Genomic DNA, 20,363 nt, shown 5'->3' on the forward strand with positions numbered 1-20,363 from the left:
TTAGCCATACCCGTATCCTACTCCTCCTCTGTTCCTCTGGTGATGTAGAGGTTAATCCAGGACCTGAAGTGCCTAGCTCCGCTCCACTCCACTCCTGCTTACCTATTGCAGATTCAGTCTTCCCAGCCTGGTGCAGGTCTACAATTTTGTTTCTGGTGTCCTTTGACAGCTCTTTGGTCTTGGCCATAGTGGAGTTTGGAGTGCGACTGTTTGAGGTTGTGGACAGGTGTCTTTTATACTGATAACAAGTTCAAACAGGTGCCATTTAATACAGGTAACGAGTGGAGGACAGAGGAGCCTCTTAAAGAAGTTACAGGTCTGTGAGAGACAGAAATCTTGTTTGTAGGTGTGACCAAATACTTATTTTCCACCATAATTTGCAAATAAATTCATTAAAAATCCTACAATGTGATTTTCTGGGGTTTTTTCCCTCTCATTTTGTCTGTCATAGTTGAAGTGTACCTGTGATGAAAATTACAGGCCTCTCATCTTTTTAAGTGGGAGAACTTGCACAATTGGTGGCTGACTAAATACTTTTTTGCCCCACTGTATATATATATATATAGCAATACAGAGAACACCATGGTGTTTGTGAGTCTCCCTTTTCCATAGTGGGCAAACCGTTTGGACGTTACAGACGTTTTCGTGAGACTGATTTTTGGGATGTCTCATGGTCTGACAAACACCGCTGTAGCTCTGCCACCTTTCACCGTAGACGCGGAAGGCCGCCATAGGCGGATGCGGTGGAATGAGATATCAGATATCTCTAGTTTAAATTGAAGGATGTTGATGGGGATTTTTTTATGTTACTTATTATGTCGACTCTAGAGGGTTTTAAGAGCGCCGCAACGCAACAGAATGAGAAATGAAGATATGGTCAATCAACGTCAGTCATATGCATCAATAGGAATTTATATAGATCAATGTTACATTAACACTCACCTTCATCAGTAAGATTGGACCATGTCAATAACATCAGTCAGTATCGGTGATATTGTTGAATAATGTGTCTGGCTGGTTCAAGGCTTTCTAGGGCAGCTAATAACAGACAAAATGTGAAGGGAACTTTTAATACCTCTACAGTGTTCCTCATCAGGGGAAACTCTTGTCCATTGTTTTTTTCTGTGCTCCTCAGGCCTCATTTGCACGACACCTGCGAAAGTGACTCAGCTCGCTAACGTCCTATCAAAAATACGAACATCAATTCCATTTACGTAACGGTTCCAAAAAAAAAATAGTACTTTAAGCTTAAAAAAGCTTGATATAATTTCTATAGATTTGGACGAGACAGTGAGGGTTGTCCGAGAATTCCCCACATATAACACACAACTGGAGAGACCACTGGTCTGCTAAACAAGACTCTGCACTCTTCCGATGAAGAGAGAAGAAGTTCAAAACGCCATTCTAGAATTTACTCATTCTAAAATAGCGCTCACATCCTCAAATAACAGTTTATCTAGAAACTTCTACAAAGCACATCAGTGTCTCATGTCATGCTGCTCTTCTCAAGCTTGGCATACAGCTGTCAATCAAGTAACTTCAATATAATTCGTCACTGTTTTGCCATGTGGTCATTCTAAATATACAGTAAATAGATGAAAAGAAGAGTAGAGAAAAGAAAGCAGTTTGTTGACAGTGTCGGTTGGAAACATTCAACAAGGTGTTCCTTGACTGGCTGACAGACAGATGCCAGTAAGAAATCAAGGCAGAGCAGGAAGAGATGAGAAAAGTCAGTTTCAGGAGAGTTCATTCTTTTTGGGATTGTTGTTGTTATTTGTGCTAAGTGTTTGGCCTCGTGGGTTAAAGCAGCATTCATAATGTTTCTCAGACTTAAAGCCATTTCACTGTTCCAGTTTCTCCACTGTCCATCCTGGAACAAAGACCTACATCTCTATTCTAAGGCCTTCAGAGAGAGACTCTGTGTCCTGCCGTTGGCGGCGTGTGTCTTCAGTTTAGTTATTAGCCACGCCTGATTGATTGGCTGTTTGTGTACTCAGGTTCTGTCAGTTTGTCCAAGGTCCTCTGAGCTCCAGCCTTTTACTTTGAGAAAAGACATCCAGGCTGTGTGTGTGTGTGTGTGTGTGTGTGTGTGTGTGTGTGTGTGTGTGTGTGTGTGTGTGTGTGTGTGTGTGTGTGTGTGTGTGTGTGTGTGTGTGTGTGTGTGTGTGTGTGATGGCACATACAGTGTTTAACAGTTTTTGTGTTTCCATGTGCGAGACTGTGTGTGTTAGACAGTGTGTGTGATGTAGAAGATAAACTCCATGTCCATGGCTGTCTGTGGCACTCTTGCTGAACCTCCGTGGATGACGGGGATCAGAGCGCTGTCTAGCTCGTTCATATAGCGCTGGGGTAGGAGCCTGCCTCCTGAACCGGCCTGGTACTCCACCTGACACACACACACACACACACACACACACACACACACACACACACACACACACACACACACACACACACACACACACACACACACACACACACTTCAGTTAAGATCCTTAATATCCTTACAGTTTTGTTTGGCTCCAGTGGGTCTCGTTTCTAGAATATTAAATCAACCAAATGTTTTTATAGCTCTCTACATTTGTCACAAAGTGATACCCTTTCATAGCATTACAGTGTGTTAGTACATTAGTTACCATGTCAGTGTGTGTAGAGACTCTGAGGGCGAGGGAGTTGATGCCGCTGGCTGAGAGGACAGAGAGGTGAGGGGTCAGAGCACTACAGCTGGCCACAGCCATCTCCCTGTGGAACACACTGCAGGACGGCAGCACCGCAGACAGGGACATGTCTGGACTCTTCAGCCAGTAGAACACCTGGAGGGAGAGACAGACAGAAGGATGGCGTTCGACAGGTACAGACAGACAGGTTTGAGTGACTGAATGTGTGTGTTTACAAGTGTGTGTTTCAGAGAGATGTGACTCAGAAGGTGAACAGAACTCCATGTCTGTATGTATGACCTATGTGCTTGTGTCCTACCTCAGTACACCTGATGGTGCGTCCGTCCGACTCAAATTCTGTGTCCTGCTGCATCCTCACACTGTGGACCCCCTCCAGAGGTTTCCTGTCTACACCACTGGTCACACTACAGGGACATACACACATAAATTCATGTATTGACCAATCATGCACCAGGGAGAAGATCCCCATTATGTATGAGTCTGTATGTTTTGGTGTGTATCATATCCCTTACCCAGCGTTGACGGGGGAACTCCAGTCAATCCAGCGGACGGTGACATTGTCCCGGAGCTCCCCTCCGTCAGCCTTGCCACAGGGGATGTGGAAGTCAGTCTGCCCCCTCAGGGCGGCACGCAGGGCCTCCATGGTCTCTGGGGGGATCTGAACCATCAGGCCGTCCTCCACGATGCTTGACTTGGCGATGAAGCCTGACGAGGCCTTCAGGGCCCCGTTGAACACCACGAAGCTGGCCCCCGTCACTATAGAATAACACAATAATACACTGGTTAGAATAACAGAATATCATAGATAAAATCCCAGCAGATTTACCCATTTCGTTTGAATTCTGGTTTGGTACTGATAAAAGACAAAGACACAAATCAAGTATATTCTTTCATTTAATTACAAATAATATGTTTTAACAAACAGAATGACAAGCAAGGACTACTTAATGTTTCAACTAGTCAAGACCACAACTCCAAAAGAAACACCTGCTTCATATGTGGGACGTATTCATTATCCACCAAATAGGAAAAAAACACTGACTGAAACAGGGGTGGGCTACATGTCGTTGTCCAATAAGAAACATTCTTTATCATTTTCTGTTGCAAAACATTTGAGATTTTGCTCTAATGAACACAACCCTGGTTTCTGAAGCAAAAGAAACAAACAGTTTATTCGGACCTCTAGTGGGCAATCTGGGTTGTTTACTGACCTGTGCGTGTCTTGCCAGGCTGGCTGTTGGCCTGGGTCTGATAGGTGCCCTCGTTGTTCTGGAAACAGACCAGGTGGGAGTCAGCCTCTGAGCTGAACCCGGCACCCACACTGATCACATGCTCGTTAGACGCATTCACAACCTTCAGCATCTGGAAAACACGCACATATACACTACCGGTCAAAAGTTATAAAAACACTGTTATTCTACAATGTATAGGTGAAGACATCAAAACTATGAAATAACAGAAATAGAACCATGTAGTAACCAAAAAAGTTTTAAATAATTCAAAATATATTTTATATTTGAGATTCTTCAAATAGCCACCCTTTGCCTTGATATCAGCTATGCAGACTCTTGGCATTCTGTCAACCAGCTTCACCTGGAATGCATTTCCACTAGTCTTGAAGAAGTTCCCACATATAGCAGCCACACATATAGCACTTGTTGGCTGCTTTTCTTTAACTCTGCGGTCCGACTCATCCCAAACCATCTCAATTTGGTTGAGGTCGGGGGGATTGTGGAGGCCAGGTCATCTATTGCAGCACTCCATTTAAAACAAATATTTATTTTATTTTATCTTTATTTAACGAGGCAAGTCAGTTAAGTACAAATTCTTATTTTCAATGACGGCCTAGGAACAGTGGGTTAATAACTTCCTTGTTCAGGGGCAGAATGACAGATTTTTACTTTGTAAGCTCAGGATTCAATCTTGCAACCTTTTGGTTACTAGTCCAACACTCAACCACTAGGCTATCTGCCGCCATCGCTCTCCTTCTTGGTAAAATAGCCCTTACACAACCTGGGTCAGTGTTGGGTCATTGCCCTGTTGAAAAACAAATGATAGTGTGACCAAGCTCAAACCAAATGGGATGGCGTATCACTGCAGAATTCTGTGGAAGCCATACTGGTTAAGTGTGCCTTGAATTATAAATAAATCACACAGTGTCCCCAGCAAAGTACCCACACACCATAACAACTCCTCCTCCATGCTTTGCGGTGGGAAATACACGTGGAAAACATCTGTCCACTCACACCTCATCTCACAAAGACACGGCAGTTGGAACCAAAAATCTCCAATTTGGACTCAAGATCAAAGGACAGATTTCCACCGGTCTAATGTCCATTGCTTGTCTTTCTTGTCCCAAGTAAGTCTCTTCTTCTTCTTGGTGTCCTTTAGTAGTGGTTTCTTTGCAGAAATTCGACCATGAAGGCCTGATTCACACAGTCTCCTCTGAACAGCTGATGTTGAGATGTGTCTGTTACATGAACTCTGTGAAGCATTTATTTGGGCATCAATTTCTGAGGCTGGTAACTCTAATGAACGTATCCTCTACACCAGAGGTAACTCTGGGTCTTCCATTCCTGTGGCGGTCCTCATAAGACCCAGTTTCATCATAGCCCTTGATGGTTTTTGCAACTGCACTTTAAGAAACCTTTTCCATTTTGACTGACCTTCATGTCTTAAAGCAATGATGGACTGTCATTTCTCTTTGCTTATTTGAGCTGTTCTTGCCATAATATGCATTTAGTCTTTTACCAAACCCCCCCGAGTGGAGGCAGTCAGCTTTTCTGAAACGATTTCAACATAATTGTTTAAAACAAGGACTTTCTTTGTTTCAAATTCCGAACATAAGAATTATGGAATTATTTTATATATACAGTGCATGCCCAATTGTTCAGTTTTTGATTTGTTAAGAAAGTTTGAAATATCCAATAAATGTCGTTCCACTTCATGATTGTGTCCCACTTGTTGTTGATTCTTCACAAACAAATACAGTTTTATATCTTTATGTTTGAAGCCTGAAATGTGGCAAAAGGTCGCAAAGTTCAAGGGGGCCGAATACTTTCGCAAGGCACTGTACTTCCTCAAATGACATTCAAAACAGTATTTATCATGTTCTATTGGTTTTTAAATCAACTTTCTCCAGCATCTAAAGGCACAACCCGTGTCATATTCACAACCCTTGTTATATTCACAACCCTTCTCATATTCACAACCCTTGTCATATTCACAACCCTTGTCATATTCACAACCCTTGTCATATTCACAACCCATGCTTGTTGTTCTTTATATCTTCCCTCTCAACATTTCTAAAAGAGATGTTCATCTCTGTCACATAGGCTATGGAACTGCTCGCATCATGTGCGCTGTTTAGAATGGTGTTTTCCTGGGAACCCTGAGACACACACACACACACATTGGTCTAACCTCAGGGAAGCTGCTCTTGGGAATGTCAATGTAGCTGTGGCCCATCTCCATGTGGATCCTCAGACCCTCCACAGCAGGCAGACTGTACTGGTAGTTCCTCAGGTCCTGTGAATGATCAAAACACACACGTCACCGGTTTATTTTGGGGACATTAATAGTATGTGGCCTACACTACTCTTTAAAGTCATTATTGGACAGAAATTACACACTGTGAGTGAGTGAGTGAGTGAGTGAGTGAGTGAGTGAGTGAGTGAGTGAGTGAGTGAGTGAGTGAGTGAGTGAGTGAGTGAGTGAGTGAGAGAGAGAGAGAGAGAGGTTCGTTCATGTGTTCTGAAGGCAGCAAACCTAACTGCTGTACCACCTGAGACCACTAAAGGCTCCCCTCTCCTTCCGCCAGACAACAGCTGGCAGGGAACCAAACTACTGCAGTATGTTCTCCCATCAGAGACCTGATCTAGCTCTGTGTGTCATTTCGGTCCTCTGTTTCTAATTTTTTAAAATTATTTCACCTTTATTTAACCAGTTAGGTTAGTTGAGAACAAGTTCTCATTTACAACTGGAACCTGGCCAAGGTAAAGCAAAGCAGTGCGACACAAACAACAACACAGAGTTACACATGGAATAAACAAACATACAGTCAATAATACAATAGAGAAAGTCTATATACAGTGTGTGCTAATGAGGTAGGACAAGGGAGGTAAGGCAATAAATAGGCCATAGTGGTGCAATAATTACAATATAGCAATATTGGCTGGCCTCCTGTGGGAAAACACACTGCACAGCATACGGCTCAGTGATCATCACAGACGATCAGCGAGACGGGTCTCAACTTTACATCAGGGCTAGAGACCTACATTTACTGCCTGGCTTCAGTGTGATGTGAATGGTTATTATCAATGTTTTACAGTGATCAAATTGCTAAAAGAAAAGGAAATACTCTAAAATACATGAGATTTACAATAAAAGACTCCAGCTATTCTTTATAACCATGTGTGTGTGTGTGTGTGTTTTCAGTACTTACAGCCAACAGGTTCATGATGGTGTGTCCTGTCTCTCTGAACACAGTTTCTCTGAAGCGGACGCTGACCAGAGTGCTGGGGTATAACCATGTGTGTGTGTGTGTGTGTTTTCAGTACTTACAGCCAACAGGTTCATGATGGTGTGTCCTGTCTCTCTGAACACAGTTTCTCTGAAGCGGACGCTGACCAGAGTGCTGGGGTACACTGCAAAATAACACAAAGGTCATTAGAATCAGGCTCCACATTCATCTAAACACTTGTTATAATCATTTCATTATTATTTCACCATGTCATTATTGTAAGTTATGGGCACATGTGTAAAGTGAAAGCAGTGGTGATCGCAGTAGCCTCCAGTCTACAGCAGATATCAAGTTCAAAAGTTTGAAACAGCTATCAAAACAGATTTGACTTTGAAAACCAGTCAAAGTGAAAAGCCTTCTAAAACGAATTACCATGAACACTACATGACCAAATGTGGACACCTGCTTGTCGAACATCTCATTCCAAAATCATGGGCATTAATATGGAGTTGGTCCCCCTTTGCTGCTATAACAGCCTCCACTCTTCTGGGAAGGCTTTCTTCTAGATGTTGGAATATTGCTGTGGGGACTTGCTTCCATTCAGCAAAAAGAGCATTAGTTAGGTCGGGCACTGATGTTGGGCGATTAGGCCTGGCTCACAGTCGGTCTTCCAATTAATCCCAAATGTGTTTGATTGTGTTGAGGTCAGGGCTCTGTCAAGTTCTTCCACACAGATTCCACACAAACCATTTCTGTATGGACCTCGCTTTGTGCACGGGGGCATTGTCATGCTGAAACAGGAACGGCCCTTACCTAAACTGTTGCCACAATGTTGAAATCACAGAATTGTCTAGAATGTTATTCTAAGCAGTAGCATTAAGATTTCCCCTTCACTGGAACTAAGGGGCCCGAACCATGAAAAACAGCCCCAGACCATTGTTCCTCCTCCACCAAACTTTACAATTGGCACTATGCGTTGGGGCAGGTAGCGTTCTCCTGGCATCCACCAAACCCAGATTCGTCCTTCGGACTGCCAGATGGTGAAGCGTGATTCATCACTCCAGAGAATGCGTTTCCACTGCTCCAGAGTCCAATGGCGGCGAGCTTTACACCACTCCAGCCAATGTTTGGTGATTTTAGGCTTGCTCGGCCACGGAAAACAAATTTCATGAAGCTCCCGACGAACAGTTCTTCGGCTGACGTTGCTTCTTGTGCTGACGTTGCTTCCAGAGGCCGTTTGGAACTCGGTAGTGAGTGTTGCAACCAAGGAGAGAGGATTTTTACACACTACGCGCTTCAGCACTCGGCGGTCCCGTTCTATGAGCTTGTGTGGCCTACAACTTCGCGGCTGAGCCGCTGTTGCTCCTAGACATTTCCACATCACCATAACAGCACTTACATTTGACCGGGGAAGCTCTAGCAGGGCAGAAATTTGACCAACTGACTTGTTGGAAAGGTGGCATCCTATGACGGTGCCACGTTCAAATTCACTGAGCTCTTCGGTAAGGCCATTCTAATGTCAATGGAGATTGCATGGCTGTGTGCTCGATTTTATACACCTGTCAGCAATGGGTATGGCTGAAATAGTAAAATACACTAATTTGAAGGGGCGTCCACATACTTTTGTATATATAGTGTACACTGAGTGTACAAAACATTAAGTATAACTTCCTAATATTTAATTGCACCCCCCCTTTTGCATTCACGACAGACTCTACAAGGTGTTGAAAGCGTTCTAAAAGGGATGCTGGCCCCTGTTGACTCCAATGCTTCCCACAGTTGTGTTAAGTTGGCTGGATGTCCTTTGGGTGGTGGACCATTATTGATACACACGGGAAACTTTTGAGCGTGAAAGACCCAGCAGCGCTGCAGTTCTTGATACTAACAAGTGCGCCTGGCACCTACTACCATACCCCGTTCAAAGGCACTTCAATCTTTTGTCTTTGAATGGAACACATACACAATCCATGTCTCAGTTGTCTCAAGGCTTAAAAATCCTTCTTTCACCTGTCTACTCCCCTTCATCTACACTGATTGAAGTGGATTTAACAATTGACATCAATAGCTTTCACCTGGATTCATCTAATCAGTCTAAGTGTTGGAAAGAGCAGGTGTTCATAATGTTTTGTATACTGAGTGTATTTATTTCCACTGAACTTCGACAGGCTAGTAACTGTTGGGGGCTCACCACTGTGTTCTGCTCCCAGCCGTAGCAGCAGTCTGAGGGGGAACACCTTGGCCCAGGGCACCTCCAGCCTCTGGATGAGCAGACCACAGAGGAAGGGCTGTGGGGGCAGACAGAGGCCCTCCAGGGGCTGGAAGGTAGGGGAGTAAAACAGCACGCCGCCGTGCTCCTTACTCCCCAGGAAACGACCTGTGAATGCCACGTTGCCCAGCTCCTCTACATACTTCCCTGGAGGTGAGGAGGGAGAGACACATAGTGGGCAGTGTGTGTGTGTGGCTTTCTAGGTGTCCTGGTAGATGGAGTGGTGTGACAGAGTGTGTGTGTGTGTATGTGTGTGTGTGTGGGTGTCCTGGTTAGTGTGTTACCTCTCTGTGCGTCCTGGTAGATGGAGAGGCGTGACAGAGTGCGTGTGTGTGTGTGTGTGTGTGTGTGGGTGTCCTGGTATGTGTGTTACCTCTCTGTGCGTCCCGGTAGATGGAGAGGCGTGACAGAGTGCGTGTGTGTGTATGTGTGTCCTGGTATGTGTGTTACCTCTCTGTGCGTCCTGGTAGATGGAGAGGCGTGACAGAGTGCGTGTGTGTGTGTGTGTGTGTGTGTGTGTGTGTGTGTGTGTGTGTGTGTGTGTGTGTGTGTGTGTGTGTGTGTGTGTGTGTGTGTGTGTGTGTGTGTGTGTGTGTGTGTGTGTGTGTGTGTGTGTGTCCTGGTATGTGTGTTACCTCTCTGTGCGTCCTGGTAGATGGAGAGGTAGAGTGTGAACAGGTCTTTGGGCAGAGCCCTCTCCTCTGGCAGAACCTCCAGGATGAACACCACCTCCCTCTGTCCCACAGTCTGTAGACCACTGGAGCCCAGACACCAGCACTTCCTACAGCAGTCTACAGCACAGTAGACATACACACAGTGAGGATACACAGACAAATACAGACACACATTGCCTGCAAAACACCTATAACCACAATCTGATAAAAATAACAGAGATACACACAGGATACACATTCGTTTTTAGAATGGGCCTAGGGGTACATCGCAATACTCTCTCCTTGTCACCTTTCCTTTAATAAGAACTGATCTGAAAGAATTGGACAGGTGAAAGCTAGCCCCCAGTAGGCATCGGGTATCGCACATTATTGAGATGTACCCCAGGAAGAATAGGAGAGTAGAGCGGGTAGGCTACATTGTTTCACTTGTCCCGTCTTTACAGATCAGTAAAGATGAAGGAAAGGAGACAAGAGGAAGACACTTCACATTATTGAGATGTACCCCAGGAAGAATAGGAGAGTAGAGATGGGTGTTCAACTCACAGGTGACCAGTTTGATGTTGACCAGCAGGTTTGCGTTGAGGACAAAGGTCAAAGGTCGCGGCCCTCCCTCCTCCAATAGGAGAAGGATCTGGCAGGGGGCGGGGCGCTCCTCCACCAATAGATCCCCTCCTCCTTCCTCCTCTCCGGTGGTGATGAGTAGAGGTGGCAAGCCCTCCTCATCCTCTGGCAGCAGACTGGGGCTCCTCTCTACACAGCCCCCCACCCCACACAGTAGGCTGTAGTCCCAGGGTCCTGACACTGGGGGGCGCACCACCTCCGACACACCACCCTCCGACACCGCTGCAGAGCCAGGGGACACTCTGCTGCCAGCCTGGAGGACACAGACGGATAAGATATGGATGAATAGACGTATTAACAGACAGAAAGAGAGATAACTGTATGTTTGTGTCCAGGTTACATGTGTATGTGCTCTTTATGTGTGTTTCTGTGTGGGGTCTAGCCACATATGTGTGTCTCAGTGTGTGTGTGTATGATGCCTCTTACCGTAGGTGGGTCAGGTGTGACAGGGCTGGACTCCTGGGAGCCCCTCCTGCCAGTCACAGAGAGCCTGGTGGTGTTGGCCACCTCTCCATTGGGCAGGATGCCATCTGCAAACCACACACGCTTCTGCTCACGAGGACAACCTGACACATGCACCACACAGGGACAGGAACTTCTGTCACTTTCCCTTTCATTTAAACTGTTGTTTAGATTAGAGTGTCAAAATTAATATAAATGTGAAACAAACAGAAAATAGAAAATCAGAATAAAAAAAAAAATAAAAAATGTAATCATAACCAAACTGTAGCTGAATAAGCTATTCTATGGAGAGTACCCGGATGTTTACGCTTTTGGGACTACTGTTACACAACTAGCGACTACAACGGCCCATGTAGGGTTGCATACGTACCGTCGCTGCCAGGGTATTTGAGCACGGAGACAGGCACCATGACGGTGGGCGGAGGGGAGTTGAGGGTGCCTGCAGCCCGGGCCTGCTGCAGGGGGGGGATGGTGCTGCAGTACTCTGACGGGACGTTGGGGTTGGGGCTCGGACCTGGCGGACTCCTCATACGCTCCAGCGCCTGGGCTAGAGGGGAGAGGGAGGGGAGAGACAGGTAGGTACAGTCGTGGCCATAACTTTTGAGAATGACACAAATATTAATTTTCACAAAGTCTGCTGCCTCAGTTTGTATGATGGCAATTTACATATACACCAGAATGTTATGAAGAGTGATCAAATGAATTGCAAAGTCCCTCGTTGCCATGAAAATTAACTGAATCCCCAAAAAACATTTCCACTGCATTTCAGCCCTGCCACAAAAGGACCAGGTGTGAGTGTTGACGAGGACAAGGCTGGAGATCACTCTGTCATGCTGATAGAGTTCGAATAACAGACTGGAAGCTTCAAAAGAATGGTGGTGCTTGGAATCATTGTTCTTCCTCTGTCAACGATGGTTAACTGCAATACTTATTTTCCACCATAATTTGCAAATAAATTCATAAAAAATCCTACAATGTGATTTTCTGGATTTTATTTTCTAATTTTGTCTGTCATAGTTGAAGTGTACCTATGATGAAAATTACAGGCCTCTCGCATCTTTTTAAGTGGAAGAACTTGCAACAATTGGTGGCTGACTAAATACTTTTTTGCCCCACTGTATAGAGATAGAGGGTGAGATATATATATAGAGAGAAGGTGAGATATAGAGAGGGTGAGATATATATAGAGAGAGGGTGAGCTATATAGAGAGGGTGAGATATATATAGAGAGAGGGTGAGCTATATAGAGAGGGTGAGATATAGAGAGAAAGAGGGTGAGATATATAGAGAAAGAGGGTGAGATATATAGAGAGAGGGTGAACACCGCTCAAAAATATAAAGGGAACACTAAAATAACACTTCCTAGATCTGAATGAATGAAATATTCTTACTGGCCTGTCTCCTGGTAGCGCCTCCATGCTCTGGACACTACGCTGACAGACAAAGCAAACCTTCTTGCCACAGCTCGCATTGATGTTCCATCCTGGATGAGCTGCACTATCTGAGCCACTTGTGTGGGTTGTAGACTCCGTCTCATGCTACCACTAGAGTGAAAGCACCGCCAGCATTCAAAAGTGACCAAAACATCAGCCAGGAAGCATAGGAACTAAGAAGTGGTCTGTGGTCACCACCTGCAGAACCACTCCTTTATTGGGGGTGTCTTGGTAATTGCCTATAATTTCCACCTGTTGTCTATTCCATTTGCACAACAGCATGTGAAATGTATTGTCAATCAGTGTTGCTTCCTAAGTGGACAGTTTGTTTTCACAGAAGTGTGATTGACTTGGAGTTACATTGTGTTGTTTAAGTGTTCCCTTTATTTTTTGAGCAGTGTATATACAGAGAGGGGGTGAAATATAGAGAGGGTGAGATATAGAAAGAGAGAGGGTGAGATATAGAGAGGGTGAGATATATATAGAGAGAGGGTGAGATATAGAGAGGGTGAGATATAGAGAGAGAGGTTGAGATATATATAGAGAGAGATATATATAGAGAGGGTGAGATATAGAGAGGGTGAGATATAGAGAGGGTGAGATATAGAGGGGGTGAGATATATAGAGAGAGAGGGTGAGATATAGAGAGGGTGATATATATATAGAGAGAGGGTGAGATAGAGAGGGTGAGATATCGAGAGAGAGAGGGTGAGATATAGAGAGGGTGAGATATATATAGAGAGAGGGTGAGATATAGAGAGTGTGAGATATATATAGAGAGAGGGTGAGATATAGAGAGGGTGAGATAGAGAGAGAGAGAGGGTGAGATATAGAGAGGGTGAGATATATATAGAGAGAGGGTGAGATATAGAGAGAGAGAGGGTGAGATATAGAGAGGGTGAGATATATATAGAGAGAGGGTGAGATATAGAGAGGGTGAGATATATATAGAGAGAGGGTGAGATATAGAGAGGGTGAGATATATAGAGAGAGAGGGTGAGATATAGAGAGAGAGAGGGTGAGATATAGAGAGGGTGAGATATAGAGAGAGAGAGAGGGTGAGATAGAGAGAGGGTGAGATATAGAGAGAGAGAGGGTGAGATATAGAGAGGGTGAGATAGAGAGAGAGAGAGGGTGAGATAGAGAGAGAGAGAGGGTGAGATATAGAGAGAGAGAGGGTGAGATAGAGAGAGAGAGAGGGTGAGATATAGAGAGGGTGAGATAGAGAGAGAGAGAGAGGGTGAGATATAGAGAGAGAGAGGGTGAGATATAGAGAGGGTGAGATATATATAGAGAGAGGGTGAGATATAGAGAGGGTGAGATATAGAGAGAGAGAGGGTGAGATTTTGAGAGGGTGAGATATAGACATAAAGAGGGTGAGATATAGAGAGAGAGGGTGAGAAATATAGAGAGAGGGTGAGATATATATAGAGAGAGGGTGAGATATAGAGAGGGTGAGATATAGAGAGGGTGAGATATATAGAGAGAGAGGGTGAGATATAGAGAGGGTGAGATATATATAGAGAGAGGGTGAGATATAGAGAGGGTGAGATATAGAGAGAGAGAGGGTGAGATATAGAGAGTGTGAGATATATATAGAGAGAGGGTGAGATATAGAGAGGGTGAGATAGAGAGAGAGAGAGGGTGAGATATAGAGAGGGTGAGATATATATAGAGAGAGGGTGAGATATAGAGAGAGAGGGTGAGATATAGAGAGGGTGAGATATATATAGAGAGAGGGTGAGATATAGAGAGGGTGAGATATATATAGAGAGAGGGTGAGATATAGAGAGGGTGAGATAGAGAGAGAGAGGGTGAGATATAGAGAGAGAGAGGGTGAGATATAGAGAGGGTGAGATATATAGAGAGAGAGGGTGAGATAGAGAGAGGGTGAGATATAGAGAGGGTGAGATATATAGAGAGAGAGGGTGAGATATAGAGAGGGTGAGATATATATAGAGAGAGGGTGAGATATAGAGAGGGTGAGATATAGAGAGAGAGAGGGTGAGATATAGAGAGAGAGAGGGTGAGATATAGAGAGGGTGAGATATAGAGAGAGAGAGGGTGAGATAGAGAGAGGGTGAGATATAGAGAGGGTGAGATATAGAGAGAGAGAGGGTGAGATATAGAGAGGGTGAGATATAGAGAGAGAGAGGGTGAGATAGAGAGAGAGAGAGGGTGAGATATAGAGAGGGTGAGATATAGAGAGGGTGAGATATATAGAGAGAGAGGGTGAGATATAGAGAGGGTGAGATATATATAGAGAGAGGGTGAGATATAGAGAGGGTGAGATATAGAGAGAGAGAGGGTGAGATATAGAGAGGGTGAGATATAGAGATAAAGAGGGTGAGATATAGAGAGAGAGAGAGAGAGAGATAAAGAGGGTGAGATATAGAGAGAGAGAGAGAGAGAGATAAAGAGGGTGAGATATATATATATATATATAGAGAGAGAGAGAGAGAGAGAGAGAGAGAGAGAGAGAGAGAGAGAGAGAGAGAGAGAGAGAGAGAGAGAGAGAGAGAGAAAGAGAGTAGATGATTCAAGGAAAGTGAGTGATGACCTCATGGGGGGAGGAGAGAAGTGCTGACTGGGCTCTGGACTGCATTATAGTGATGTAACGTCATATGATCTTTATCAACCTGGTTGGACTGGCCCGTGCTAACAGTCTGTCAGGCTACCTGTAGAACACACAAACACACACAGGGACACACACATACACTGGAACACATACACAAACACTGAAGAGTTTCAGACAGTTGAAGAGTTTCACCTTGATCTCAGACTGACAGAATGACACAGCATAACAACGCCAGCAGTCAGTGTCCTTCACCAAGCTGGGAGCAGACTCAACAAGCCCATTCAGATAAACACAGACATGACCTGAAATACATTCAGTGCGTGTGTATGTAAGCAGTCTGTGTGTGTGTGTGTGTGTGTGTGTGTGTGTGTGTGTGTGTGTGTGTGTGTGTGTGTGTGTGTGTGTGTGTGTGTGTGTGTGTGTGTGTGTGTGTGTGTGTGTGTGTGTGTGTGTGTGTGTGTGTGTGTGTGTGTGTGTGTGTGTGTGTGTGTGTGTATGTGTGTGTGTTTGAGACATCAAGCAGAAAGTTCTCCACGTTGCGCACCACAACAACAAACAGAGAATGAGATGGTGACAGATAAACCAGTATGAGAGAGAATGAGATGGTAACAGATAAACCAGTATGGGAGAGAATGAGATGGTAACAGATAAACCAGTATGAGAGAGAATGAGATGGTAACAGATAAACCAGTATGAGAGAGAATGAGATGGTAACAGATAAACCAGTATGAGAGAGAATGAGATGGTAACAGATAAACCAGTATGAGAGAGAATGAGATGGTAACAGATAAACCAGTATGAGAGAGAATGAGATGGTAACAGATAAACCAGTATGAGAGAGAATGAGATGGTAACAGATAAACCAGTATGAGAGAGAATGAGATGGTAACAGATAAACCAGTATGGGAGAGAATGAGATGGTAACAGATAAACCAGTATGAGAGAGAATGAGATGGTAACAGATAAACCAGTATGAGAGAGAATGAGATGGTAACAGATAAACAAGTATGAGAGAGAATGAGATGGTAACAGATAAACCAGTATGAGAGAGAATGAGATGGTAACAGATAAACCAGTATGAGAGAGAATGAGATGGTAACAGATAAACCAGTATGAGAGAGAATGAGATGGTAACAGATAAACCAGTATGAGAGAGAATGAGATGGTAACAGATAAACCAGTATGGGAGAGAATGAGATGGTAACAGATAAACCAGTATGAGAGAGAATAAGATGGTAACAGATAAACCAGTATGAGAGAGAATGAGATGGTAACAGATAAACCAGTATGGGAGAGAATGAGATGGTAACAGATAAACCAGTATGAGAGGCAATGAGATGGTAACAGATAAACCAGTATGAGAGAGAATGAGATGGTAACAGATAAACCAGTATGAGAGAGAATGAGATGGTAACAGATAAACCAGTATGAGAGAAAATGAGATGGTAACAGATAAACCAGTATGAGAGGCAATGAGATGGTAAAAGATAAACCAGTATGAGAGAGAATGAGATGGTGACAGATAAACCAGTATGAGAGAGAATGAGATGGTAACAGATAAACCAGTATGAGAGAGAATGAGATGGTAACAGATAAACCAGTATGAGAGGCAATGAGATGGTAAAAGATAAACCAGTATGAGAGAGAATGAGATGGTGACAGATAAACCAGTATGAGAGAGAATGAGATGGTAACAGATAAACCAGTATGAGAGGCAATGAGATGGTAACAGATAAACCAGTATGAGAGAGAATGAGATGGTAACAGATAAACCAGTATGAGAGAGAATGAGATGGTAACAGATAAACCAGTATGAGAGAGAATAAGATGGTAACAGATAAACCAGTATGAGAGAGAATGAGATGGTGACAGATAAACCAGTATGAGAGAGAATGAGATGGTAACAGATAAACCAGTATGAGAGAGAATGAGATGGTAACAGATAAACCAGTATGAGAGAAAATGAGATAGTAACAGATAAACCAGTATGAGAGAGAATGAGATGGTGACAGATAAACCAGTATGAGAGAAAATGAGATAGTAACAGATAAACCAGTATGAGAGAGAATGAGATGGTGACAGATAAACCAGTATGAGCTAGAGCATCAAGCTTCTCCTTCTCTTTTTACAAAAGTCCGTTCCCATCTTACCTTTTCCTCGTCTGCACTCCTCCAAACTCCCAGGTAAGACAGCCCCCTTGGTCACGCTAACCTACTTAGCCTTACTGACGCTAGCCCCAGTTAGCTGAATGTAAATTGTCTGTATTAGCTGAAGCTAACTATATTAGCCTTGTTACAGTAGATGCTAGTGACTGAAGCTAGCTCTGTTAGCCCCACTGGGCCGTTAGCTGCGTTAGCCGCAGACTCCAGGCTGGCAGGGGGGTGTACTGAGAACCTCACAGGCTGCTCCCCATACTGATGAGAGCAATGAGGGGGGGATGGAGGGAGGAAGGGAGCATCGCATCACTCTGTCCCAGCACTCACAGGCCCAAGCAAAGTAGACGGCCCCCTCTCTCCTTCACACGCAATCTCTACCACACTCACACAGCAGACAAGGAGCCGAGAATAGAATAGTCACACCAGCCTGTCCCTGGACCGCAGAGAAGCTCGGAGTATGTGTGTCTGTGCCAGAAAGGGAGTCAAGGTGCTGTGTGTGTGTGTGTGTGTGTGTGTGTGTGTGTGTGTGTGTGTATTACACTCTCACTGCGTCAGGTGGCTCCAGTCCCACACTCACAGTCAAGGACACACACCAACGTCCTGACTCCTCTCAGCCATAACTACTTAGCTCTCTCTCCCCCTTCTCTCTCTCCCCCATCCTCTCTCCCCCCATCCTCTCTCTCTCCCCATCCTCTCTCTCTCCCCATCCTCTCTCTCTCCCCATCCTCTCTCCCCCCCACCCTCTCTCTCTCCCCCTCCTCTCTCCCCCCCACCCTCTCTCTCTCTCCCCCCTCCTCTCTCTCCCCCATCCTCTCTCTCCCCATCCCTCTCTCCCCCCACCCTCTCTCTCCCCATCCTCTCTCTCCCCATCCTCTCTCTCCCCCATCCTCTCTCCCCCCACCCCTCTCTCTCTCCCCCCTCCTCTCTCTCCCCCATCCTCTCTCCCCCATCCTCTCTCTCTCTCCCCATCCTCTCTCTCTCCCTCATCCTCTCTCCCCCATCCCTCTCCCCCATCCTCTCTCCCCCCACCCTCTCTCTCTCCCCATCCTCTCTCTCCCCCATCCTCTCTCCCCCACCCTCTCTCTCTCCCCATCCTCTCTCTCCCCCACCCTCTCTCTCCCCATCCTCTCTCCCCCACCCTCTCTCTCCCCCATCCTCTCCCCCCCACCCTCTCTCTCTCCCCATCCTCTCTCTCCCCCATCCTCTCTCCCCCACCCTCTCTCTCTCTCTCCCCCCCTCTCTCTCCCCATCCTCTCTCTCTCCCCATCCTCTCTCTCTCCCTCATCCTCTCTCTCCCCCATCCCCTCTCTCCCCCATCCTCTCTCCCCCATCTCTCTCCCCCATCCCCCTCTCCCCCATCCTCTCTCTCCCCATCCTCTCTCTCCCCCATCCTCTCTCCCCCACCCTCTCTCTCTCCCCATCCTCTCTCTCCCCATCCTCTCTCCCCCACCCTCTCTCTCCCCCATCCTCTCTCCCCCACCCCCTCTCCCCTCTCTCCCCATCCTCTCTCTCCCCCATCCCCTTTCTCCCCCCACCCTCTCTCTCTCCCCATCCTCTCTCTCTCCCCCATCCTCTCTCCCCCATCCTCTCTCTCTCCCCACCCTCTCTCTCCCCCCCACCCTCTCTCTCTCCCCACCCTCTCTCTCTCTCCCCACCCTCTCTCTCTCCCCATCCTCTCTCTCCCCCATCCTCTCTCTCCCCATCCTCTCTCTCCCCATCCTCTCTCCCCCCACCCTCTCTCCCCCCACCCTCTCTCTCTCCCCATCCTCTCTCTCCCCATCCTCTCTCCCTCCCCACCCTCTCACTCCCCCCACCCTCTCTCTCTCCCCATCCTCTCTCTCTCCCCATCCTCTCTCTCTCCCCACCCTCTCTCTCTCCCCATCCTCTCTCTCTCCCCATCCTCTCTCTCCCCATCCTCTCTCTCTCTCCCCATCCTCTCTGCACCAGTCATAATGTCCTGACTCTAACCTCAGCTCAGTCTCTGGAGAGGATAAAGTCCTTCATCACCTGACTGGGGAAGCAGAACCATAGAGAAGGGATGCATAGAACAAAAACGCTTTTTAATTCCACATTATTTATCTCCACTCACCAATAACTGCATAGAGCAACGTAAATCACTGGTTAGTAGTGATCTGCGAGCACATAGAAAAGCATTGTTTTCAATGGGGATGGAGGTTCTAGCCATTTTGTTTCTATAGCAGCTCAGTCTCCCAGTGAAGGATAGAGTCGTTGTTCAGTAGAGCAGGAGACGACAGGAGATTGGAGAAAGCAGACACACAGAGAGACAGGGGCGCACACACACACGCACACACGTACACACACACACACACACACACACACACACACACACACACACACACACACACACACACACACACACACACACACACACACACACACACACACACACACACACACACACACACACACACACACACACACAACCTGATCTTAAGTTTTTACGCAGTCCCACACAGACACACTCAAACAAAGTAAACACTTTCACTCAGGCTGTGTAAGTAGGCACTAGGCTCTCTGATACAAGGTAGCCATTTTAGCCTTGAGATTACAATGCACATGTAACTTCACTGATCATTCTTAGGCTGCGTCTGAAAACTTCACTTGCTGTTAAGTCCTTGCTTCCTCAATTCCTCAGAAAGCCAATTAGAGGAGGTCCAAGAGAGGGACATTGGGTCCTCTCCTCCAATGAGCTTTGAGATAAATTGAGGAAACAAGGACGGAGGAAGCAAGCATTTCACGGCTAGTGACGTTTGCTACACTGTGACCATGCCACAAACAAGCACAACTAAAAAATAGGGCTATTCATCAGTCATGTATTGCTCTAGATATGATGAACCTTTATAAAGCGACTCTTCTAACACCGTACCCAAACCAACCACACGGGCGCAAATTGATTTTGTCCCCCCACACCAAACACCATCACAACACGCAGGCTGAAATATCAAAACAAACTCTGAACCAATTATATTCATTTGGGTACAGATTGAAAGCATTAAACATTTATGGCAATTT

At 45.6% G+C, this 20,363-nt stretch overlaps 1 protein-coding gene across 3 annotated transcripts in view; it reads right to left on the reverse strand.

Annotated features, from left to right (window-relative positions):
- Positions 1-249: 249 nt before the first annotated feature.
- Positions 250-20,363, reverse strand: part of LOC118387366 (zinc finger FYVE domain-containing protein 16-like) — a 37,305-nt gene continuing 17,191 nt past the window's right edge. For 2 of the 3 annotated variants that reach the window (XM_035775650.2, XM_035775649.2), the window contains exons 5-16: positions 11,534-11,710; positions 11,128-11,267; positions 10,624-10,954; positions 10,042-10,197; positions 9,329-9,553; positions 7,242-7,324; positions 6,102-6,206; positions 3,890-4,040; positions 3,191-3,434; positions 2,977-3,082; positions 2,637-2,813; positions 250-2,386 (exon numbers count right to left, since the gene is read on the reverse strand). In XM_035775650.2, coding sequence (XP_035631543.1) covers positions 2,228-2,386; positions 2,637-2,813; positions 2,977-3,082; positions 3,191-3,434; positions 3,890-4,040; positions 6,102-6,206; positions 7,242-7,324; positions 9,329-9,553; positions 10,042-10,197; positions 10,624-10,954; positions 11,128-11,267; positions 11,534-11,710 — 2,054 coding nt within the window. In that variant the 3' untranslated portion in view covers positions 250-2,227. The remainder of the gene's footprint in view (positions 2,387-2,636; positions 2,814-2,976; positions 3,083-3,190; positions 3,435-3,889; positions 4,041-6,101; positions 6,207-7,241; positions 7,325-9,328; positions 9,554-10,041; positions 10,198-10,623; positions 10,955-11,127; positions 11,268-11,533; positions 11,711-20,363) is intronic. The other variant, XM_052525430.1, reaches the window with a different exon arrangement.

Source organism: Oncorhynchus keta, chromosome 9 (assembly GCF_023373465.1).
Source record: "Oncorhynchus keta strain PuntledgeMale-10-30-2019 chromosome 9, Oket_V2, whole genome shotgun sequence".
Classification (NCBI taxonomy): domain Eukaryota; kingdom Metazoa; phylum Chordata; class Actinopteri; order Salmoniformes; family Salmonidae; genus Oncorhynchus; species Oncorhynchus keta.